At 39.9% G+C, this 26,607-nt stretch overlaps 1 protein-coding gene across 5 annotated transcripts in view; it reads right to left on the bottom strand.

The window, feature by feature from the left end:
* Nucleotides 1-26,607, bottom strand: part of nf2b (NF2, moesin-ezrin-radixin like (MERLIN) tumor suppressor b) — a 58,881-nt gene that overhangs the window by 25,359 nt on the left and 6,915 nt on the right. For all 5 annotated transcript variants that reach the window (XM_080210880.1, XM_080210881.1, XM_080210878.1 and 2 more), the window contains exons 4-10: nt 24,821-24,943; nt 20,032-20,115; nt 16,036-16,104; nt 9,591-9,673; nt 7,365-7,440; nt 2,392-2,529; nt 1,314-1,388 (exon numbers count right to left, since the gene is read on the bottom strand). In XM_080210880.1, coding sequence (XP_080067006.1) covers nt 1,314-1,388; nt 2,392-2,529; nt 7,365-7,440; nt 9,591-9,673; nt 16,036-16,104; nt 20,032-20,115; nt 24,821-24,943 — 648 coding nt within the window. The remainder of the gene's footprint in view (nt 1-1,313; nt 1,389-2,391; nt 2,530-7,364; nt 7,441-9,590; nt 9,674-16,035; nt 16,105-20,031; nt 20,116-24,820; nt 24,944-26,607) is intronic.

Below are 26,607 nucleotides of genomic sequence, written 5' to 3' on the forward strand. Positions count from 1 at the left end.
TACAACCATTTGAAACAATTGGCATTTACATTTACTGTAAACTTACAACATAGTGAAAGTGTGTGGAACAATAGCAATCCAACTAAGAACACCAAACTGCAAGTCCACCAAGTCTGTGCCTTTAGTGCACTCCTTAGTGCAGAGTGTGGAAAGACCTGTAAAACATATTCTATGATGTGGAGATGCCGGAGTTGGACTGGGGTAAGCACAGTAAGAAGTCCCACAACACCAGGTTAAAGTCCAACAGGTTTATTTGGAAGCACAAACCACAAGCTTTCAGAGCACTGCTCGCTCCTTCATCAGGTGAGTGGGAATTTTTGTCTATTGTTAATTTTTGTCTATTTTGTCTATTCACAAACAGGTCATATATAGACACAATTGTGTTTGTGTCTATATATGCCCTATTTGTGAACACAACTCCCACTCACCAGATGAAGGCACAGTGCTCCAAAAGCTTGTGGCTTGTGCTACCAAATAAACCTGTTGAACTTTAACCTGGTGTTGTGAAACATACGCTAGGCAGGAGGAAAGCTGAACAGTTTCCATCTTTGTTGTTTCAGCATATCTTTGGCACCTCCTGAAATATCAAGGTCACCAATCACTAATTCCATCAGCATACACTCATTGCTAAGCCAAAGATGTCTGTGCTAGCTTGGCCACAATCATCAAATGGATGCCTGCCATATTACCAAAGATCTTCTTTACAGTGAACTGACCACTAGGTCACAAACTCATGGACATCTAGACCTCTGCTCAAAGACATGAAGATGGCATACACTGACGCTGACAACTGGGAGGCAGTCACTGATGGTCATGACCTCCGGAGGCTGATTGTTTGGAAAGGCATTGGAAGAGGCAAGCCAAACAAAAAAGCCCAGCTGGCCAAGAAAATAGCCCATAGGAAACAGAGGTCAGCAAATCGTGCAGCGTCTCAGCCCCCTGCCTTTCTCTGCAGCAAATATGGCAGAGATTGCCATGCCAGTGTGGAGTCTTGAGCCACACCAGCTGATAACAGAGATGACCATCGCAGTGAAAACCATCATCTTACAAGATGGAAGGCTGCCATGATAATAACAAAACAAATTAGATTGATATGAAATCCAAAATTCCAGAAGTACAACAGTTACATTTGTGGTGGCACAGCACAATACTGCTCCAAAGTATTGTGCAATAGTAGGAAAGCAAATGTAATCCCCACATCATTGCATACTAATCTCAGCCAAGCTAGGACTCATAAGAAGTCATAAGAATGTGAAACAAGCAGCTTAAGGATAAAAGCTGTAGATTTAAACTGTCACAGGAAATAAACTCACCAATTTGTTCACTCGTAGCTGTGATGAGTAAAACTTGAAAACTTCTGCCTTCTTGTCTAAGGGTTTGATGGTAAACTGTTAAAGCAAACAAAAAAGTTTGCATTAAATTTGCTTTAAAATTGTTTTTTCTTTCCAAAATGTACATTGGGAAGAGGAAGTGTGGGAGGCTTCATTCTATCTCTAGGTTGGGTAGAAAATTCAGTGTAGTATATTAGGTGTTTAACAATGTTTCAAAGCCCAGGCTTCAGGTGATATTGTATCCTTGTTCTAGCCACCAAGAAGCTAAAATTGTATGGCAACATCCTTATTAAATCATGACAATTTTGAATGCAGCGACAGTTTACTCAGGTATAGCCAGATTTCAAGATAGATATCAATTAATTCTGCTAAACTTTATCGTATAGAAGTGATTACTTAAGACCACTTCTATACGATAAAGTACAAATAAGCTATGTCATAGCTTATTTGTACGTGGAAATTAGATTTGATACTTAACCAACTCCAAAACAGCACTTGCAGCTTCCATGTTCAGCTATAAGAACAAATTTTAACTGGGATTTTTAAATTTTGAAAAAGGTATGCCAAAATCACTTAATTTGTCATGGAGAGAAGCAGCTGATAGCAAACAGAATACGACATTATTTTGTGTTTGTTTCTTTTCCCCAACTATACAAATTTTTTTGTGTTTACATTAAATAGTAGCTCCCTCTTTTTATGGCATAACCCAAAGAAATACAAACAAGGGATTGGTTCCTAAACACCATAGTGGTACACTAAATTACCATAAGGTCTACAAATAAAACAAAATCATAGGTCGTCATAAAACAGATGCACATTCAGATTAAAGTTCAAATCTTAATTGCGACTGACGGAAGCATTCAGGTTTTGCTCAAAAATATTTCCCAAATGCTTAATTACAGTTAACAAATGTAAGTTACTACATTTAGCATTTTATTTAATACAACTTGAATGCCCATTGAAAAGAAACGCTATTACACATAATTGTGTTTCGTATATCCAATGGAATTTTAACTTACGAATTCTAAGGAAGCACAAAAAGGTTTGACTGTTTACCTACCTCTTTCTCACTGTAGGAAATGTTTCTGATCCCACTCCACGCAAACGACTTCTTTGATGAGAGTTTGTTGTCAGGGATGTAGATATGAAGACCAAGTGCATCAACTCCAAGCAGCAAGTCTGTGTCCTTCTTGTTTTGCTTTTAAAATGTTCAGCAATAATGTTATAAACTGGCACATTTATTTGTGTTTAATTACAGCCTGTTCTTCTTCAAATCATATTAAAACAAAATACAATTTACATTTAAAATATTTTAACACCAAAAAAAAAATCCACATATTAATATCCACCTCAAGTTCTGATGAATCCCTCCAAGTCGGGAACATTAATTCTATTTCTCTCTCCACAGATGCTACCTGATCTAACGGTTTTCAGCATTTTCTGTTGTTATTCCAGATTTCCACTTTCTGCAACATTTTGCAGTTTTGTACCAAAGTATACCTTGTGATTTGGACACGATTGGTACTTGTTTTTAATCACTATATAGGTGTTAGGGATAAGATCAGAAACTCCAAGATATGTTATGAAGTTAGCCTAGACCTTAGTTTTATCTGATTTTGGCACTATGGCGAGCGTAAGATGTTTTGCTTGAGGTAAGATTTGACTGACCCACTAGAAAGTTTTTATGATAACAAACTTTATTTAAGAACATAATTAGAATACAACAAAAAGAATCAGCATAACTTTTAGCAATTAAAATACTTAAACAAATCAAAGTATAATTATTAACAGCTACCGATCTCTATAGTTCCAATATAAACAATATTTCCATAGACACAAAGCCTACTTCAGAACCAATTAGCACCAAAATCAGATATGTTCATGCGGATACTGGATTTCCAGCCTTTTAATCCCTCTGGACAGATATAGAAAGAAACCTGCCTCCTGACCACCACACAGCAATTTCCAGAGAAGAATATAAGCACAAACAGCAGAACTTCTGAAAAAGAGACTTAGTTTCTGCCAGATCCCAGTCTCCAGACCTCAAAAGACTCAAGAGCCCCCAAAAAACAACTGAACTGGGGTTTTCTTAGCCCCAACCAATCATCTGGCTTTTCCTGTCAAAACCTAATCAAAGCTCCACTCTGGAAAGCCCCAGAGGGTAACACTAAAATAACAACCCTGCATTAGTCCAGATTAAAACAAACACTTGAGCAAAAAAAAGTGCTGCTGCAGAAACAATGGGGCTACTAGATGCAAATAAAACAAAACGGTAAAACAGGTCCTGCGCAAGAAACGTGACCCAAATATATTTCTTAAAGGTAGAGTATTTTCACCCAGGGAACTTGCCAAATTGCAGCTTTTCAAGACAAATTGAATATTCTGCTTTGCCCCTGACATTCTGATATGTGGCCAAATGGCCAAAGGCCTGAGCAAGTAGGCCTACCACAGAATTGGACATCTAAATTAAACAGCAGTGAATAGCCTCCACAGCTAGGCCTGATGGAAATTCAGACAAGCCAAGTTGAACGCAAACACAAGTCAAGAATCGAGCAAATTCATTCTCACGGGTAACATTAGAAATCTCAGACAGATAACAAAAAGTATTAAGTTATTGTGTGAACTGAGTGTCATTTTTGTATAGTTTGTTTATTAAGGATCTGTTAATAAAAATGGGTTAAACTGTGAATGGACTGCTGCCCTTTGTTCACTTCACGAGTAAGGGCACCTGGCTAAATGGGTTTTACTAGAAACTGATCAAAGTATCTAATTACTAGACAGCAGATGAAAGTGGCATTTCCAAACTGCTGAAGTTACTGAAGGGTTGCCACTTCTCAATTAAATTGAGGTCAGACATTAAAAAAAAACACTCACATATCAAACTTCCTAACACAACATTACCTTATCACAAAACCAGGGACACAATGTAAACTGAAGATGCACACTGTTTAACAACTTAATACAGAGGCATTCTGCATACCAAAATGAGGGATATTGAATGTTGAAACATTTACTCAATTTAATTTTTAAAATCAAACTTAAATTTAACATTTTAGTTATTAGCCAGGCTTGTTCCTTTGGCCTATACTAGAGAACACAAAAAGGAAATGTAATTTTGTTATCTACAATTGCACAGAATACAAGAGGAGGGAGGTTATGATGGAGCTATATAAAACGTTTGTTAAGCCACATCTAGGGTACTGTTTGCAGTTTTGGTCGCCACATTATAGGAAGGATGAGACTGCATTAGAAAGGGTGTAGATGTTGTTGCCTGGGCTGGAGTGTTTCAGCTAAGAGAGGCTGGTTAGGCTGGAGTTGTTCTCTTTAGAGCAGACAAGGCTGAGAGGAAACCTGATTGAAATGTACAAAACTATGAAGGGCACAGATAGGAAGAAACCTTTCCCCTTAGTAGAGGCATCAGTAACAACAGTGCATAGATTTAACATCCATCATAGGAGATTGAGGGAATTTGAGGAAAAACGTTTTCACCCAGCGGGTGATGGGAATCTGGAACTCACTGCTGGAAAGGGTGGTAGAGATGGGAAACCTCACAACATTTAAGAAGCATCTAGATGCTTCTTGAAGCACTATAGCATACAAGGCTACTGGACCAAGTGCTGGAAAATGGGATTAGAATACATAGATGCTTGATGGCCAGCGCAGACATAATGGATCTAAGAGCCTCCTTCTGTGCTGTAAAACTCAATGACATTATTATTTATATTTGTTTATTCCATTCATATTTGTTTCATTGGTTTGTTTTTACTTATAGCTTAAGATTTTACATTTTGTGTCATTTATTTTTATCAAAATTTTCCTGCTTCTTTCTTTTATCCTCACTAAAACTTTTACCTGGGCAAACCTGAATTAATTCTAAACACCAGTTCTTGCCTTATCAATTTAAATTGGTTTCATCTGAAAAACGCTCCAACAAGATTTTGGTTTTATTGAACTTCACCACACTCCTTGATACGGCAAGTATTATTGATGCTAAACAAACTAGCCTAGCAAATTGATAGCACTTTGAGAGATTGATCTGGTGTAGGGGCTGAGAGTCTCCTCATTGACATTCAGATGACATCAAAAGCCAAATTTCTTATTGGATATTGCATAAAAATCCACTTATATGTTGCCGAAAATTGACTGCTAAATGGGGGGGGGGGGGAGAGAGAGAGAGAGAGAGAGAGATTTATCCACTTGCTCTCCATTAATTCATCAATACTGATGCAGAGCTCAATCTTTATAGGCAGTAAATAAATATTCTCTCATCCAATCATGGGCTTAGGCCGTGATGGATGTAGCCTTGGTTAACTTTTAAAGATGCATCTAATTGCAAGGGAATATAAAGACTGAAAGATGTTAAACAGTGGGAATATTAAGATGAAGATCCTCCCTTTCCTGGTGAGGGGAAGTGAGTTCCATTTATAAGACATAATCCAGGATAGTTTACAATGGCAGAAAAAAACAAAAATACAAAAATTCTGTTACAATAGCTAATCTATATTGCTATCATTTATTCTATAGATATATGTTTGATTTTAAGTTAAAGTTTATTTATTAGTCACAAGTAAGGCTTACACTAACACTGCAATGAAGTTACTTTGAAATTTCCCTAGTTGCCACAGTCCAGCACCTGTTCAGGTCAATGCACCTAACCAGCACGTCTTTCAGAATGTGGGAGGAAACCGAAGCTCCCGGAGGAAACTCGCAGATACGGGGAGAATGTGCAAATTCCACACAGACAGTGACCCAAGCCGGGAATCGAACCCGGGTCCCTGATGCTGTAAAGCAGCTGTGCTAGCCACTACGCTACCATTCCAATTTGGACTTTTTATTGGAAGAATTTACAAATCCTATTATCCAGTCCTTCTGTGAGTTTGACCAAATGCTGGCAAAACGTGAAAATTGACTCTTGGGGGCCTTGGCACTTATCATAGAATCACAGAACAATGCCATAGGGCCCCTAACTTTTGGTCCATTATGCTTGTGTCTTAAATAACGAGTAGCTGAGCTGAGACTAGGAAGGACCCAAGTTTCAAACCAGGTCTGGTCTGAAATAGCATTAAACTGGTGTGTCAGCAGCCACACAACAGCAGCTCTGGATCAGGGCAAAGGAAGAAAACAACCAGAGTTTTCACTGCTATCTTGTGCGCTGAACTAGAAACATGCATGTGGACGGACATCATCTAAGATGGCATTGGCTTTAAAAGTAATGTTGCCCATGCCATCATGAATCCTATAAAAATAATGTTCATTTAGGTAAATTACCAGAAATTACCAATGGTTTTGGACTGTAATTCTAGCAAGAAATTTATAAAGAGTGCAGAGAAAATTGGCTAGATATTAAGCAAATGGAATGAAAACCTGATCAAAAATTTGCATTTTGCTAGCAGAAAGAGGGGAATTTACAAAACATGTCATCTTAATTTATCATAGAGTACGAATTTCGATGTAGCTCAACATTCTTGTGAAGGGAAATCTTTTATATTTTATTGGAACGGCACAGTGGCTAGCACTGTTGCCTCACAACAGCAGGAACCTGGGTTTGATTCCCGCCTTGGGTTACTGTCTGCACATTTTCCCCACGTCTGCGTGGGCTTTCTCCAGGTGCTTCAGTTTCTTCCCACAGTCCAAAGATGTGCAGGTTAGGTGGACTGGCAATGCTAAATTGTCCCTTAGTGTCAGGGAAACTAGCTAAGGTAAATGAATGGGGTTATGGGAATAAGGCCTGGGTGGGATTGTGGCCGGTGCAGTCGATGGGCTGAATGGACTCCTACTGCATAATAGGATCCTATTATTCTATGATTTCTGCATAAATACAGTACAATAATAATTTTCCTTCACCAGACACAATGCACTGGTGGCACAAACTGCAGTCTACAGAAATACAGGTTGACGAAAACCTTATTAACACAATGTCTTAGGCCTCACAGGTGAACATGATATTCAGAGTTGACCGTTTAGCTTTTTGAAGTGTTTTCTTTGCCCGAGTTCATGCGTATGTTATAATTCCGGTATTACAACAATACTTACTGTGATTGGGAAGTAGTTTACCCCATACATTTCTAGGTCTTGTGCAATCTTCAAATATTCCATTTCAGCTTCATCTCTGTCAAAAATAATTATAGCAAAAGTATAAAGTTACACAAAAACAGTGCAATTAGCATTAATTGCATATCACTTGGGTGTTAATAATATTCAAGTAGTGGCAATTAACTGGGAACTCAGCAGTGCTGACAATATACATATATGATATACACATATATATTTATATGTGGAGAGCAGGCAGAAAGAATGGCTGTTTTTAATTGGAGGTGTTATGCAATATGTGCTTCTGTAAACAAAAAGTTATAAGTCAACAAAGAATAGGCATCAATGTTCTTAATGCTTCATGGCATTACAGTCACATCATTTCCACCTTGATTCATTAGTGAGAAGCATGATACATATTGAATTATTCAATACTATCATAACAAGACGTTATTTTGGGAGGAGTATCTTTATTTTAACTATCTCGTGATTCATCAATATATCCAGTGTTAACGTTAAATGCTGTAAAGGTAACTTCAAAAAATAGCCAGAAATTGAATTAATTCAAAGTAACCACCTTGTATTGCAGTAAAACTGTGCACTTCCCCACACTCTCAGAAACCTACTCAAATTCCAGCAACATCATTAAGCAAAATGCGCCACTCGAGTTTCAATTGCTTCATCAAGACTGAGCTAACAACCGAAATTACATTAACCTTGAAAGGAGGAAAAAGCCTCAAGGTCACCTTTATATGCAGCAAACACAGTTTATTACACCCATAGAGGTAACAAATCACAGCAGCACATATACCCAGCTAAAGTTTATGTCGAAAACACAAAGAAAAGCATTGAATGAGAAGTGGAAAGTGATGAAATTTAGTCATTTCCATTAAGATAACACTAGCAACAAGTAGTGAAAATCTCAACAAAGACTTGCTCTGAAATATATGTTTATTTATGACAGCAGCATTCTTCTGAACAGTTGAAAAGCATGCTGTGTTGCATTTTGAAGTAGGTTGCTTGCTTTTGTTATTAAGAAACTAGCTTAATTAGATTAATATACCAAGCACACATGGCTGATGGACTCTGAATTGATCATGGATTGTTCAATGCATTTTGCAATTTTTTAACATCAGACTTAAATTTGATTGGATAGCAAAACAGATTCATTGTTTGGTATAAAAATGACACAGTTGGAATTTTGATGTACGTGACTGCATTTTTCTTTATATTATCTTTCAAATTGTTTTTTCCCGTTCTTCAAGGTCTACCTGAGACCATTTTGCGAGAACTGGAAATTACAAAACAAACACATTGCCTGAAATGTCTTATTTTAAAGGCTTTCTCTCGCAAAATGATAAATAAATGAAATGAATCCATTTTTATGCACACAATTACTTCTTTCTATTTTACCGTGATCCTCAATTCAAATTAGCTTTAATAAATTATAGCAAGAAATTTGCATTTTGATATCAGTATGGATAAAACATGAGCCATCAGAATGAAAAGATTCCAAGTTTTTTTTTAATTCTTTTATGGGATGTGGGTATCACTGTCCTTAATTAACGTTGAACTGAGTGGCTTGCTAGGCCATTTCAAGAGGGACAACCAAATTATTGTGGGTATGGAGACACAAATAGGCCAAGGCAGAGAAGGATGACCTTCCTGAAAGGACATTAGTGAACCAGATAGTTTTTTTTATAACAATCAACAATAGTTATCTTGGTCATCATCATGGCTTTATAATTCCAGATTTATTAATTGAATTTAAATTCCACAGCTGCCATAGTGGGATTTGAACCCATCATCCTAGACCTCTGGGTTATTACCAGTCCAGTGACATTACCACTACTCTACCATCTCTCGTCAATGATAAATTCATGGTCACTGTTACTAAGGCTAGCTTTCAATTCCAGATTTTATTTATTTATTGAATTAAATTGCACCAGCTGTTGTGGCGGTATTTGAACAAGTCCCCAAAGCATCAGCCTAGGTCCCCAAATTGCTAGTCCACTGACATTACCATTGAACTGCACCACCATGTTTACCCTATTGTGATGGTTGTGACGGTTCGGGCAATGGTGAAGAAGCTAATGTGATATGAGCAGCAAAGACCTAAATGTGGCTTGTAGGGATGCTTTTTGAATGCTGAAGATCTTAATGCTCTAAACATACAGATTACATGTAGATGCATACAGAAGATTGACAGTTAGCTGTAACGATGCTTACCTGGTAATTCCTCTATGCTCAGCATACCAAGCTGTAATTTTTTCTTCCCACATATCTGCTGTCATTTGATATTGCTTAAGAACCTAAAACATGCAATATAAAAGTCAACTTTCAAAAAGCACTATCCTTTGAAAGGTTAGCTTTGGTGCACAGTATATATAAAATACTGTAAATTGCTGATGCCCACTTTTGTGATCCTGGCAAAGATGCCCAATTGCAAACTGCAGTGCTACCTCAAAGAGTGGGTCTTAAGAATAATGGTCCAAAAGCTTCCTCCCCACCCTACTTTTCCTTTGACGAGGCTAAACGCACTAAACATGCTGACAGAGCCTTTCTATTAATATTGCTCGTCGGAAACTGTATGGGTCCCAGCATTCAATCTCCTGTCTATTACAGTAATACCCTAATGTTCAAGTCTTCCTCTCCTTAAATCAACGTCTGGTGAACCTCCTAGTTTGCCTTGTGTTACCTGATATTCAAGGTTCTGTAACAACCTTTCAGTGGAATTTTATGAAATACGTAAAAGCAAAGAGTGGGGTTAAATAGGTGTTTTTCTAGTTGGTGATCAGTGACTAGTGGTATGCCTCAGGGTTCAGTGTTGGGATTGCAATTGTTTACGATTTACATAGATGATTTGGAGTTGGGGACCAAGTGGTGTGTCAAAATTGTGCAGAGGACGCAGAAAGTCTGCCAAGGGATATAGATAGTCTAAGTGAGTGGGCAAGAGTCTGGGGAGTACAATGTTGGTAAATGGGAGGTCATCCATTTTGGTAGGGAATAACAGCAAAATGGATTATTATTTAAATGGCAAAAAATTGCAGCATGCTGTTGTGCAGAGGGATCTGGGTGTCCTTGTGCAGGAATCTTAAGGAGTTGATTTGCAGGTGCAGCAGGTAACTAAGAAGGCAAATGGAATTTTGTCCTTCATTGCTACAGGGATGGAGTTTAAAAACAGCAAGGTAATGTTGCGCCTGTATAAGGTGCTGGTGAGGCCTCAACTGGAGTACTGTGAACAGTTTTGATCTCCTTACTTAAGAAAGGATATACTGGCACTGGAGGGGGTGCAGGGGAGATTCACGAGCTTGATTCTGGATTTGAGAGGGTTGACTTACAAGGAGAGACTGAGTAGACTGGGGCTATACTCGTTGGAATTCAGAAGAATGAGGGGAGATGTTATAGAAACATACAAGATTATGAAGGGAATAGATAAGATAGAAACAGGGCAGTTGTTTACACTAGTGGGTGAAGCTAGAACTAGAGGGCATAGCCTCAAAATAAGGGGAAGCAGATTTGGAACTGGGTTGAGGAGGAACTTTTTCACACAAAGGGTTGTAAATCTGGAATTCCCTGCCCAGTGAAGCAGTTGAGGCTACCTCATTGAATGTTTTTAAGGCAAGGATAGATAAATTTTTGAACAGTAAACATAAGAACATAAGAAATAGGAGCAGGAGTAGGCCATCTAGCCCTTCGAGCCTGCCCCGCCATTCAATAAGATCATGGCTGATCTGTCGTGGCTCAGTTCCACTTTCCCGCCCTCTCCCCATAACCCTTAATCCCTTCTCTTATCAAAAACCCATCAACCCGCTTCTTAAAAATATTTAGCGAGGCAGCCTCCACCACTTCAACGGGCAGAGAATTCCAGAGATTCACCACCCTTTGAGTGAAGAAGTTCCTCCTCAACTCCGTTCTAAACCGCCTCCCCTTTATCTTGAGGCTGTGCCCCCTAGTCCTACTGTCTTTTTTGAGCGGGAAGAGTCTCTCCACCTCTATCCTATCCATCCCATTCATCATCATATACGTCTCAATGAGATCTCCCCTCATTCTTCTAAACTCTAACGAGTACAAGCCTAGTTTATTCAGCCTCTCCTCATAGCTCAATCCCCTCAACTCCGGTATCAGCCTAGTAAACCTCCTCTGCACTCCCTCCAGGGCCAAAATATCCTTGCGCAGGTGCGGCGCCCAAAACTGCACACAGTACTCCAGCTGCGGCCTCACCAATGCCCTATACAGCTGCAGCAAGACCTCCCTACTTTTATATTCAATCCCCCTCGCTATGAAGGCCAGCATCCCATTCGCCTTCCTGACCACCTGCTGCACCTGCAAGCTGGGTTTTTGCGACTCATGCACAAGGACCCCGAGGTCCCTCTGCACCGTCGCCTGCTGCAGTTTTTCGCCACGTAAGTAATAGTCCTTCCTACCATTCTTCCTACCAAAGTGGACCACCTCACACTTGCCAACATTAAATTCCATTTGCCATTTCCTGGCCCATTCGCCCAGCCTATCTAGATCCTTCTGCAGACTCTCCACACCCTCCGCACAATTTGCCGTTCCCCCAATCTTGGTGTCATCAGCAAATTTCGACACCCTGCACTCGGTTCCCTCCTCCAGATCATCTATATAAATGGTAAATAGCTGAGGCCCCAGCACCGACCCCTGGGGCACCCCACTACTCACCATCCGCCAATCCGAATAGCACCCATTGACCCCCACTCTCTGCCTCCTATTTGACAACCAATCCTCTATCCACGCTAACACCCTACCCCCAACTCCATGTCCCCTGACCTTCTGCAATAACCTCTTGTGAGGTACCTTGTCAAACGCCTTCTGAAAATCCAGAAAGACCACATCCACCGGCTCTCCTCTATCCACTGCCCTAGACACATCCTCATAGAACTCCAGTAAATTTGTCAGACACGACTTCCCTTTAATGAAACCGTGTTGCGTCCGCCCTATCAAGCAATTCCCTTCAAGATGCCTCGCAATTTCCTGCTTAATGATGGATTCTAACATTTTACCTACCACAGACGTTAAACTAACTGGCCTATAATTCCCCGCCTTTTGCCTGGCACCCTTCTTAAACAACGGCGTAACATTAGCCGTTTTCCAATCTTCCGGCACTTCCCCAGAATCCAGCGACGTCTGGAAAATAACCACCAAGGCATCCACTATCACCTCCGCCATTTCTTTCAGAACCCTCGGATGCATTCCATCCGGTCCTGGGGACTTGTCCACAATCAGCCCCTCCAGTCTGTCGAGCACCACCTCTCTAGTAACAGTAATGTCATTAAGACCCTCCATTCCTACCACCTTTCCATCGCTAACACCCGGCAAATTATTCACGTCCTCCTCCGTGAAGACAGAAACAAAAAAGTTATTCAAGACCTTCGCCATATCCCCATCCCCTACCACTAGCTCCCCTTTCTCATCCTCTAAAGGACCAACGTTCACCCTAGCCAGCCTCTTCCTTTTTATATATTTATAAAAACTCTTGCTATCCTTTTTTATATTAAGTGCTAGCCCAGCCTCATAGCTTCTCCTACCCTCCTTTATCAACTTCTTTGTCAATCTTTGTTGACATTTAAACCTTTCCCAATCCTCTTCTCGCCCACTGCTCTTAGCTACTCTAAATTCCTCCGCTTTTAATTTAACACTTTCCTTCACCTCCTTCGTTATCCACGGCTTATTACCTCTCTTCCTACTGTCCTTTTTAACCATCGGAATAAATTTCTGCTGAGCACCAAGAAAGATCTCCTTAAAGATCCTCCACTGCTCCTCAGCAGACCTACCTTCCAACACATTCCCCCAGTCCACATTCGCCAATTCTTCTCTCATCCTACCATACTCCCCTCTATTCAAACAAAGGACGCACGTCCGGGAACCCACTTTCTCCTCCTCCATCTGCACCAGAAACTCCACCATACAATGATCACTCTCTCCAAGAGGATCCTTCACCGCAAGGTCCCTAATTCTACCCGCCTCATTACATAGCACCAGATCCAAGATAGCTTGCTCCCTCGTCGGCTCCAACACACACTGTTCAAGGAAATTATCCCGGCAGCATTCCAAGAACTCCTCCTCGAGCCCACCTCGTCCAACATGGGTCGACCAATCAATATGCAGATTGAAATCTCCCATAACTACTGCCGTCCCATTCCTGCACGCCGCACTTATTTGCGTGTTAACAGCCCGCCCCACCTCCAGATCATTATTCGGGGGCCTATAGACGACACCCACCAGCGTCTTCCTCCCTTTGCTGTTCCTAATCTCCACCCACAACGATTCCACGTTCTGCTCTTTGGCTCCGATATCATCCCTTGCTACCACCTTGATACTATCCTTAATCAGCAGAGCTACGCCACCCCCTCTTTCCTCCTGCCTATCCTTCCTAAACACTTGATAGCCCTGTACATTCATCTCCCAGTCCCTGTCACCTTGCAGCCACGTCTCTGTAATGGCCACCAGATCGTATCCATTTGTGTCGATCTGCGCCACCAGCTCATCCACTTTATTCCGAATGCTTCGTGCATTCAGATAAAGCGCTTTCATCCCAGCCTTCACCTGGACCCTATTTGCCGTAACGCCACCAATTGGGACATCCTCGGCCTCTTCCCTTACCTGTACCCTATCCTTAACTTTAGACCTTGTAGCGTCACCTACCCTCGCACCCTCCCCCCCCCAATTAGTTTAAAGCCCTGTCTACAGTCCTCTTTACTCGATTCGCCAACACTCTGGTCCCAGCACGATTCAGACCAACCCCATCCCGCCCGAACAAGTCCCACCTACCCCAATACTGATGCCAATGCCCCATAAATTCGAACCCATTCCTCCCACACCAATCCCTGAGCCACCCATTCACTTCCTTTATCCTGTCAACCCTACGCCCGTCTGCACTCAGTTCAGGCAGTAGCCCAGAGACGACCACCTTGTCGGTTCTACTTTTTAATTCCATTCCCAGCTTCTCATACTCCCTCCGCAGATCCTCAGTCCGCACTTTGCCTACGTCGCCGGCACCCACATGTACTACAACGACCGGGTTCTCACCCTCCCACTCCAGGTTCCTCTGCAGCCCAGCTGCGACATCCTGTACCCGAGCACCAGGCAGACAACACACCCTTCTGTGCACTTTGTCATTGTGACAAAGGACAGTGTCAATACTCTTCACCCCACTATCTCCAATCACTACTACGTTCCTTTTCCCCTTCTCTTTGCCTATGTCCTGCTGCATCACTGTACCGTGTGCAGTTTGCTCACCAACCTCACCTGCCTCGTCCTCTTCCAGACTGGAAGCAAGAACCTCAAACCTGTTATGCAGATTAAGAGGCTGAGGCCTCCGCTCCTCACCCCCCTTCCTCCTCCTCCCAGCAGCCCCCTTTTGTCCCTGACCCTTAGATTTAGCCAGTCTAGGGGCACCCTCTCTCCCCCTGATGAGCCTCAGTGTCTGTAGCTCAGAGGCCAGCTCATCCACCTTGAGCTGGAGCTCTTCCAGCAACCTGCACTTACTGCAGACATGGTCACTGGGAAGGACCCTGGGGTCTGCCAGTTCCCACATCATACACAAACCACACATCACATGCCCCTCCATTATTCACTGTAATTTTTTATGGGAAAAAAATTTTTTTTCTTTGTTTCTTGCTGTAGTAGTTTTGAAAAAATTTTTTTCCTTGTTTTTTTTCAAACAAACTCACCTGGCCTTTTTCCTCCAAGCCCTTTTTGATATTAAGCCCTATTAACTCACTCTGCTTCCCCCTCACTCCGCTGCCCGCTCAGACGCTGCCCGCTGTCTACACCAGGCCTCCTTTTAAACCTGGCGCTGATTTAAAGCAGGCTGGTCCACAAATGCCTTTTCACCACACCCTCAGAATTCTTAAAGCAGTAAATACAATAAATAAATGCTTTAAACAGTTCTACAAAGAGTAAAGTGCTTAAAACTTATTTTAAACAGGTTTTTAACAGGTAAAATCTTAGCTCTGTCTCTCTCTCTCTCTCAGCTCCAGCAAACAATGGAAGGCTTCACCGTGTGGCCCCTTGATAATTAAGCAGGCTGGTCCACAAATGCCTTTTCACCACACCCTCAGAATTCTTAAAGCAGTAAATACAATAAATAAATGCTTTAAACAGTTCTACAAAGAGTAAAGTGCTTTAAACTTATTTTAAACAGGTTTTTAACAGGTAAAATCTTAGCTCTGTCTCTCTCTCTCTCTCAGCTCCAGCAAACAATGAGGAATCAAGGGTTATGGTGAGTGAGCGGGTAAGTGGAGCTGAGTCTACAAAAAGATCAGCCGTGATCTTACTGAATGGCAGAGCACGCTCGAGGGGCCAGATGGCCTACTCCTGCTCCTAGTTCTTATGTAAACTACTACTAAAATAATTTAAAACAGACAAGTGGAGGCAACATGAGGAAACATGTTATTACACATGAGCTGTTGTGATCTGGAAAACATTGAAAGAAACTTGGATAAATACTTGAACAGAGAGCTAGATTAATTAGATACCTCAAACACATGCACACACACACAAAGCACTGTATCATTGTAAGATTCTACGATTGCCTTGTGACATGAGACTGTTCTGGGTAAACAAATGTTCTGCATTTAACTTAAAATAAATTAATATGTAGCAGTATACAACAAAAATAAGATGCTCCAATTAACGTTCCAGAACTTACTCTTTTAGGAAGTAGCTCATCCTGAGCCAGGAAACCAGGTTTATGGAAATTAGGATCATAGTCCCCATACTGTAAAAGAGAAAACACAATTAGAATAGACAAATTGTCAATGAAGTCACAATAAAGTAACAATGACATGTCATATGTTCAATGTTAGTTAACAAACATCACACTGTAATGTAGCCACATAAATCTTAATTATTCTCATCTTCAACTAAAACATGACATAACAGCATTGTGCAGGCACTCAAGATTAAATCGATCACATAATTTAAATAACCTAACTGAAGTGTATTCACCACATCTCTCTGTGTTGCTAAATAAACCAAAACACACATTTTCACTGCAAATATTTAGTTGAACAGAATCACTGCATCTGACACTCACTCATCATCTGGTCAGACATGTTAATAAATTAATAAACATAATACAGACAAAATTCCAAAGATCACACTCCTAGCTTCGCCAACTCCCACGGTTGGTAACGTTGTCTCAGATTAACAGCATCTTTAGCATGGCTCTGATAGATGCTTTAATGGCCTTGCTCTGACAGAAACTCAGAGTCGGGACAGTTCGCGCCACTAAAATGCAACAGTAAAGGCCCGAGCAGGGTGTCACAGAATTCGTCAATCCTCATGAGGATCATTTATCTCAATCCATGCATGGATTGACGATTGGTTAATGGACAGAAGACAGAAAATAGAGCAAAGGGATAATTTTCAAGTTGGGCAGGCTGTAACTATTAGCAAGGTTCAGTGCTCAGGCCTCAGTAATTTATAATCAGTATCAATGACTTGAATGAGAGGATTGAGTGTCACACGTCCAAGTTTGTTGATGATTCAAAGCTGGGTGGGAAAGTAAGCTCTAAGGTGGACACAATAACAAGTATAGAGATAAAATAAATTAGCGAAGCTCGAGAAAAAAGCTGACCCGAGTATGTGGAGCAATGTGAAATTACTCATTTGAGTAGTAAGAATGGAAAAGCATCTTTTTCGAAAGTGAGAGACTGATTAATGTTGCTTTTCAGATGGTTTTAGGATGTGGACATGTAAATCACAAAAAACTAACATGTAGATGTGGAAAAGAATTGGGAACAGAAATATTGTATTAGACTTTATTACAAGGGGATTGGAAACTTGCCACAATTATAGAAAGTATTAGTGAGACCACATTTTGAGTACTGTCTACAATTTTGGCCTCCGTACTTCAGGAAGGATATGCTTGCCTTAGCGAGGGATGCCAGAAAAGTTCGCTAGATTGATTCTTGGGATGAGAGGATCGTCCAATTAAGAGAGACTACGAAGACTAAGCCCATATTTTCTAGAATTTACAAGGATGAGAGCAGATTTCAATTAAACACAAAAATTCCTAATGGGCTTGACAGGGTAAATGCTGAGAGGCTGTTTCACCAGGCTGGAGAATCTTGAATTAGGGAACATAGTCTCTGGATAAGAGAGCTGATGATTCATGTCTGGAATTAGGATTCTAAGACTTTGAATGTTTCAAAGTGCTGTAGATGCTCAGTTGATAAGTATATTCAAGACTAATGTTGAATGTTTTTGGGCATTAAGGAATGTGGAAGCAGAGTGGGAAAGTGGAACTGATGTGAAAGTTCAGCCATGATTTTACTCAATGAGCTGTATGACCTGCAGATACTCTTATTTCTTACGTTCTTAGCCAAAACAGTGAGACGTGGCAGAGTATTTTACACCAATAGCCAAACCCAATTGTACCTTCAGTTGATGTTCACACAGACACCCTCCTAACATTGAATGTTTTCAAGAACTGGATATAACTCTTGCACGAAAGAGGCCAAAGGATATGGGGGAAGGTTACTGAGTTGGATGCTCAGCCATGGATCATACCGAATGAGTAAGCAGGCCTGGATGGCCTACTCCTGCTCCTATTTTCTTTGTTTCTAAGATATTGAATTGAAAACAGCAATAGGAACCCGTGTTATATCACCTCATTAAGCTAGAACACTCTAACCTATTGCAACAGCTCCACTTGTATCCCAGTTAATTCAGTACTAACCAAGAACTGAATCTGGGCACTCTGATCTATTTAGTTCACCAACACTGAACTGAATAACTGAGTCATCAGGAAGTATGAGTGATGTGCAATCCATTAGCACCAACAGTATGAGAGACCTTGTAACTAAATTTCATAGTTATCAATCTGATCACTTGCTCACATTTTTATCAAGATTCTACAATTGATCATTGTACCATGGATTATGGAGCAGAACATAAGTCTAGTCTCATTCTCCTAATTGAATACTGGAGCTAGAGAAGAGAGTTTTTTCCTGTTACTGGCCTTTTCTTCATAAACTCCACTAATGCATCTAAAAATACAGCAAAACATCAATGTGGTACATGAAACAAACATGTCCACCACCTTCAGGACATTGGTGTGTTAAAGGCTCAACAAGGAGATCTACAACTTTAAGTCAAGCTTTTGCCCCCACATTCTCCTCCCGCTGCAATGGAAATCCATTGTATCAGGCCTAATTCAAAAAATTAAAATGCTGCCCTGACACTCACTCAGCATTCCCTAGTGGGAAAACACTAACTTGCTATAAAATCCAGTCTGCAGGAGTTGCTTGCCTTATCTCAGCTCATTCCCCTGCCAGAAATGTCAAATGAACCCACCATATTAGGTTTTGTAAGACATAGACCATAATAATCAATCTTTCTATCTCCAGGCACACTCCTCCGCTCTCTGGAGGAAGAATTAACCCTCCCCTCATCCTGTTCAAAGTGACCACAGGAATAGCCGTCCTTCCGCTGAGCTGCGGCGCACTCAAGCTTTTCTCTCATGTCCTGCCCACATCAAACGTTGACAGTTTCTGTCCATTCCTTCGCAAGGGCACTACCCAGATCAGAAAGCCATCAATCCTTATCACTACGTCATCTATTTACCAATCTGCTAAAGAAATGATGCTATGCCCACAGGACAGTGAATAATCCTCAGGCAACACTTACACAGCTATACAAATCTGCCCATCAGGAAAAATAAACAGAATGTTCACAATGTCCACCGCACAACCCACAGAAAGCTTTTGATGACATCAAAACAACTCTCCTAAGCAAAAGCATAAAAGATAGAAAACTATATCTAAAAATCTTAAACCCATGATGCAAACCTTCCCAACTCCTGTGAAGTGCAGACGATAGGAGACACACAAACTCAAACAAAGCGAACAACAATGTTGCTGTGTTAGATCACAATGCCGCAAATCAAGACAACAGTACCACTCCACCATTTATGTTCCCAAACCTGGTCTAAAATACCCCAGTCACAGCTAAAAACCATAACCTCCATTGGTCAGCTTAAAAAGTGCATCTTAACAGTAACCAAACCAGCAGGCATAAAAGAACAAAATGACGATGGATAACTTCCTACTTCCCATGCTCAACATAGGCCCACTCGGTATTCAGTCCTATGTCAGAGAGAAAGAAATTTTGTACCTAGAGGTCTGAATAAGGAGAGATGGGAAGGGGATTAAGCATGTTCGTTAGGATGTATAAACATCTACCTTGCACTTGCTGAGGATGCCTGAAAAGATGAATAGAAGGGAGTGCAACAAAAGTTAAGCCCTTGAGCTTGGGGGTGCAACAAAGGGCAATGTCATCTCACTCCAGCCCACCCTTAAAAAAAACTTCTGGCTGTTTGGCACTTAGAATTTCAGACTACTAGGTGGACCTTCATCAAGATAGTCACCTTCAAGTCAAAAAATCCCCATCATAACCAACATTAAAATAGCTTAATGACATAACTATAAAGGAAACATATTAGCTTAAGACCATACAGATGCAAGTTTCCTACAGGAAACAGTAGCACCTTATTTCTTTAGCACTTTTAATGTAGAAAAATGCTATTTTAATCCTTTGAGGAAAAGCAAAAGTAGTATGATGGCTGATGTAGAGTTTACGTTTTTATATTACACTCTCCTATCCCAAATGGAGCCCTCCAAATTGATCATGTCACACAAACCTTAGCTTGAACAGCATAGGATGCCAACAACACTGAAGCCTCAGGGGAACAGTAAATCTCCTCATCCAAAATCTGCTTCTTAACCTACAGGAAAATAACAATAATTAACTCAAAATTAGGAATCCATAATTTAAGTATCTGACAATCTCATAAATGCTTTGAATTTTGAGAGTTGATCAAATTCATTAAACCAAATGGTTCATAAATTATAATGGGATAAGTTGTTCAGTGCGAGGAATCACACAAACTGATGACTTAGTTTGCAAGTACAACTGGAAAAAAAATCATCATATATTTAATTGACACACATCAGTATCTAAGACAAATATTACTCTTAAATTGCTTAGAGATATTTTAATCCAGTTGGAGGTACTTAAATTAAGATTTACTTGGAATGCATGCTTGTTCATGCGTTGACTTTTCACGTTTATTTTGAGGCCTATTCATTTGCCATTTTCCCCCACAAGTTAAATTACTTTCTTCTCCCTGAGCACAGCTAATAGTTTGCAGGTCAACAGATGGAGGTAAAGCTTGCTTACAGCTACCAACAATATTACTGCTGCCTGCCAGCTATAACTCCCTGCTTCTATTTTTCTTACTACTGTCTCTCCAAGTGCGAGACAGCTTAGCACACCAGATCTGAAAATGAACAAATTTTTCCTGCATACATAGACTGAACAATACCACACCGCGTCATTAACTATTGGTAATGCAGATGCACAATTCTGTTCTTTGAGCTTTATTCCCAACCATTAAAGCCTTCATTCTCCAGTACCTTCCTCTATTGTAATCAACGCTAGCTGATATTAAAGCAGTGACCAAATAACTTATTTGATCCAAACTGATAGTTGCTCCTTTCTTTAGATTTCTGTGAAATACTGACTACAATGTTTCAAGTCTCCAGATCTGGATAAACTTTTACCTATAAGCCCGGAAACTTTCAAACATTGAAACATTTCTCCCACTCTCGTGCTGTCTTAGTTGTTAATGGTCAACTATTCTCTGTTGTCCTACCCCTTTTTTAAACACCCATCCTCGATGTTTAGCTCTTTCATTTTGCTTATCTCATTCTTTCCCTATCTTCCTACCCCTTTCCTGATCACTACTTCGCTTCTCAATCACTTGGTGACCATTTTAAATTGATGACCCCATTTTGCAAATACAGGAGACAGCCTTTTCCTATACAAAACTCTTCATAATTTTAAAAACATGAATTAAATTAGCTTTGAGCCTTCTCTTTTCCAGTGAAAATACTCTCGGATTACAAGTCTGTCCTCAGAAGTACTGTGTCTCAGCTAACCATTTTGCACTGTTCAATTTCCATGGTTTAACATAATATTTTTAAAATACGCTGTCCAAAAATGCAAGTGTTCTAACCATTATCATTTTGCTCTTGACTACTAAACACCGAATTATAAAAACCAAAACACATGGCTTAACTTATCTGCATTCATATCAATAAATTATAGATTGGATCCTTATAGCGCTCGTCTCGTCACCCACATCTATATTTTTGTATTAAATGGTGGCCAATTTCCTGTCTTTTCTCCTATTGCAAATTACCCAAATGTACATTAATTGCATTTGCCACCTAGACCGTAGAATAGAATCCCACAGTACAGAAGGAGGCCATTCAGCCCATCAAGTTTGTACCAACCACAATCCCATCCAGGCCCTATTCCCGTAACCCCGCACATTTACACGAACTAATCCCTCGACACTAGTTCAATTTACCCTGGCCAATCAACCTAACCCATACATCACTGGACTTTGGGAGGAAACTGGAGCACCCAGAGGAAACAAACGCAGACATGGGAGAAAGTGCAAACTCCACACAGACAGTGACCCAGAATTGAACTTGGGTCTCTGGTGCTATAAGGCAGCAGCGCTAACCACTGTGCCACCATACCAACTGTGCTGCCCATCTCTCTGCCTACTCTAACAAATCTATTTGAATTATCTTATCATTGAGCCTCACTGTTCGTCAAAACTCCACTTTTCTGTCATCAACAAATTTGACATACTGCATCCAAAGAAACCTTCTACTGACAAGGGAACAAAAGCAAACTTGGCCCTGACAGTGGGGTACACTATCAGCAACCCATTTTTAGTCCAAGCAATGGCCAGTAACTCTCACTCTTTACTTCCTGTCTGTTGACAAACTTTGTCTCTATGTTGGTACATCATCCCCTTTTCAGCCACCGTCTGAACTTGGGCAACAAAACTCCTATGACAGACCTTATCAAACCCCTTCTGAAAACTTCCCTTTACTATATCACCTTTCGTCTATCAAATCGTCTACTTTAAAAAAAAGTTTAATTTGTCTCCATTCCCTTCTATTGTTAAGTCTATGATAAACTTCAACAGTGTGATCAAATGTTTAATTAAATTCAAAGGGATTTTATTTGAATCATTTTTCCACTCAAATCATTACAATATTTCTATAATTAATATCACTAATCTTCTGCACTGTTCCTTTTCCGTCCCTCCTGGAAGTTTCGCATTCAGGTATCAGGGCAGATTCAGTAATTGCTACTATATCATGACTTTCTACCTCAAGCAATTACTCCAATCCCCCAATTTTGTTTCCCACTTTGTATTAAGACATTTTATTTTAGGGTTACCCTGATTAGACAAATTTGCCTTGCTATGTTTTTCCAGATTTGACATTATTTTAATTATCTGATTCTACTCAAACATATTTAGCCTTTCAACTGCCTCTTTATCTATATTTAAAACATGCGCTGCCTTCTAAGCTGCCTACTTTTGTCCTCTCCCTTCCCCTTGATATAACCTTTCACCACAGGTCTAGCTAACCAGATTGTGGAGACAGAGGCCCATGCTCTGTTCCAGTCTGACGCATCTCATCGAAAGTACAGCTAAACCAAACCTCAGGTAATTGAACGCTTCCTTCCTACATCAGGCCTACAGCCATTCATTTACCTTCCTAATAATATTGTTCTTCAATTTGCTAATATGTGGCAGTAAACACAAAATTATCTTTGAGGTTGTGCTTCTTAATCCAGCTTCTAACAAATATCTTTCATTACTTATTTTCGTCCAAATTATTGGTTCCAACAGGAACAATAATTTTCAGTTAATTTCCTGTCCTCTCCAAAAACTCCTGCATTAACTCTTATGTTCCTTTATTGGATTATTGGTGACACCACAAAAGAACTCCGTCTAGTCTCTGGAGGGAGTTTCCCACTACCACTGTATTCCTACCTAATTCTCTCTTCTTTGGATAATCACTTTTTCCTACTGAACAGTGCAATTTGTCTCCAATTGTGCCTCAAGTTCAGCATTTTTGAGCTCAAATCAGCCCATTTAATAACTTTTCCTATATATGTGACTGACTTGGACAATCAATTCCAGAAAGACCTATATCATGAAAAGTTTGGTGTAACATCGTTGCCACTATTCAAAACTGAACTTTAGTATCAAACTCCTGGAGTCTCTCGGCCGCCTTCTTGCTCTGCTGACTTCTCAGAGCTCGACTGCTTCTCACTTGTACAATCTAGTCAGCATACCTACTCGTGATCCTTTTTTATCTGAGTTTATATCAAAGTTATGCAACTTATCTTTAGTACAGTAGTGGAAAAGTTTTCTATGTTTCACCAGTATTTACACTGCACCTCTAGATTCAAAAGACATAAAAACATATTGTTGGGGAAAAAATCCTAGCAGGTTGGGGAAAATTTTAAACTCTTAGGCATTTAAGACACTAACAGAACTACTAGCATTGAATCAAATGATTCTACATTAGACTTAAGCTAACAAGGGGTCAGTTTACACATGAATGCAATAAGAGACCTAAACAAATGATTGCGATTTAAACATGTATTTTGGAATTTTAAATGTATTAACTGTGCATTTTCGCCAAGAGCAGGTTGATGCAAGGTGTGATGGTATCGGGACAAACAGAGAGAGAACCACATTCTTTGGAAACAATGAAAATTCAGAATGTGCAAGTTCTTATTAATAAGATTTGCTAATAGCAGAGTTCTCAAGGCAGCTTCACAAATAGGATTAATTCACTGCCCAGATAAGACATTGCCTTCTCAGACATGAGAACATGCATTTTTCTGGTTTGGGCAGTGATGTAGTGAAAACTGGGAATGTTAACTTTGATCTTTGTAACTCAGCGGCTGAAGTTGCTAAACAATAGAGGAAGTTGAGTCAGCAATAGGGAGAGGAAGCATCTGGATTTTACAGACCAATTAAATCCCATTATGTCAGAGGGTAAAATACAATTAGCAAAAGTATGTGGCAGGTGTTATTAATGATTTATGTGTACTGAAGATGGTTGATTCAAAGCTAATGAAAGGCGGGAGAATTTGATAAGAGAAATAATTGATCTATCCTAAGTTTTGTACGTCAGAGTTATTGGATAGGTCAGACTGCTCTTCGGCCAGAGAGGCCTATGACTTATCAATAATCTCTCCCTGCGATCACTGGTCAAATAAAAGATGTCTTTAAACTGGGACACTGGCTTTTGTGAGTCTTTGTATTGGCTGAAGTTTCAGCAATACAAGGTCTGTGGGAAACTCTGCTAACACGTGCAGTCCAGCAACCAGATGTTTAACAGTAAAATCCAATCAAATTTGGAGGTGCTCTAGTGCCACAGATACCTATACATCACCTTACAGCTTTCAGGTCATTGATAAGGACTTTTCAAAAACATTGCAGGTACATAAGTCAAAAACAAACCAGTCCTTTTCTGTTAAAACCTCTTTTGAAAACAAAACCTGTGGAAGAAAAACACAAAATAATTTTTGTGGACACGGACCTGTAGGAAGAAAAGGTGCTGCGTGATTTCCTGGACAAGCTCTTCTTCTACTTTCTCAGGATAAAACTTAGCCAGGAAATGAAATGTGATTGGATCCTCCTTAGGAACCTCTTGGTCCAACACCTATTTACAGAAATATAGCATTAAATAAATGCCTCTTACTCACTTAGAGAAAGTCTTACCATCAATACTTATATCAAAGTCTAACTAATACGAAGAATTAAAATTATTTTTTCTTCAAAAGCAACACTGTTGCACAATATTGAGAATATTTAAGCTTGTGACCAAAATTCAGCACAGTTGGAGATACTGTAAATTTCATATAGCATCTACGCCAGCTAATGGAGGTGTAAAAATGCAATCAAGTATTCTGTCACAGGAAGAGGAAACACAAGAGTGAAATAGGCAATCACTCATTCTAATATATGCAATCAAGCAGATGGCTATCAAGTCATAGGATATCATCAGCCTATCTTTATGTGGTAGCGTTAGGTGTTAAGGAAGAGGAGAAAACTTCATTTACAAGCAGAAAAAATATGGTTCTTGTTGGAACATATTTTGTTTAAATAATAAATGCTGATTAAATGGCAAACCCTCAAGTGTGAAAAGCAGTACTGTGATGGAGTTGAATTAACTTACACCAATATTGAAATAGCACTAATACTTCTTTTATAGTTAACTGTGATAGAAAATTAAATAATTTTTAAACCAAATAAGGCTGTTTTACAATCAGCTCTGGATTAGTAAGATTCCTTACATGTCTTAGCTAATTTAGAGCTTAAATGCAAGAAATAGACTGACGTCTCCATCAGTGATGCACTTTAAGTGTTGTAATAATTGTTTTCATTATTCAGAAAAATGAATCATCCTTATTCAATGGTTTTATCTAACTTGCAACATCCACTACTTTCCTAACAGTAAATGGAAAATAAAACAAGCACAAATGTTTCACCTACTAATGCACATTTACTTTGTGTTTCTTTCTTAATTAGTTCACCTGCAGAAAAGCACTGAACACAACACATGGACCACATGGAAGGATAAGAAAAAGGGTGAGTGAGTACCCGTACTCTTAAATTTGGTTGTTATTTTTTGGGAACCGGTCATTAAGACAATAAGCTCTCTACCAAAAGTATATAGAGAAAACAGAGCTCCAGTTCACTTACCATCAAATCATTGGCCCTACGATTTATTTCCTAGCCACTGGAAAACACATACAGAAATTATTCTGCCTGTACGTCTCACCAGCTTAGAATCTTGGCATAGCAAGGCTCCAATGCTTGCCTTATTTACACTGCAGTCACCTCTCCACTACCACTGCTTCAACTGCAAAGACAGTAAATCAGTGATAGTACAGTGTGTGGCTGGAGTGGTATCTTCATCCAGGCTTGGGCACTATTATTGGGTTTGGAAACATTTCCATTTCAGCAGAGGAAAACCTTTTGTAAGTCTTTTTACTTAACTAGTAACACTTTTTAATTTTAAAGAAAGATTCATTTAACCAGTTCTTAAAGTTTCTAAAAAGCATAAACCAACTAGATTGGCAGCTTGTAACTGGGTTCTGACAAGAGATCATTACCCTGAAACACTAATCCTACTTTCTTCTCCCTCCCCTATCTCAATGAGTGTTTTCAGCAATGTTTTGATTTCTAGTACTGTTTCGCATCTCTCCCACTGGAATTTTATTATTGATGTTTAAAACTTACAATGCTGTTACTAACTGATTTCTAACTATTGTTATTATGGACACCAGTAATCAAGCTACACAGCTATTGGAGCTGATTATA

Source organism: Carcharhinus amblyrhynchos, chromosome 23 (genome assembly GCF_965287045.1).
Source record: "Carcharhinus amblyrhynchos chromosome 23, sCarAmb.v2.hapA, whole genome shotgun sequence".
Lineage (NCBI taxonomy): Eukaryota > Metazoa > Chordata > Chondrichthyes > Carcharhiniformes > Carcharhinidae > Carcharhinus > Carcharhinus amblyrhynchos.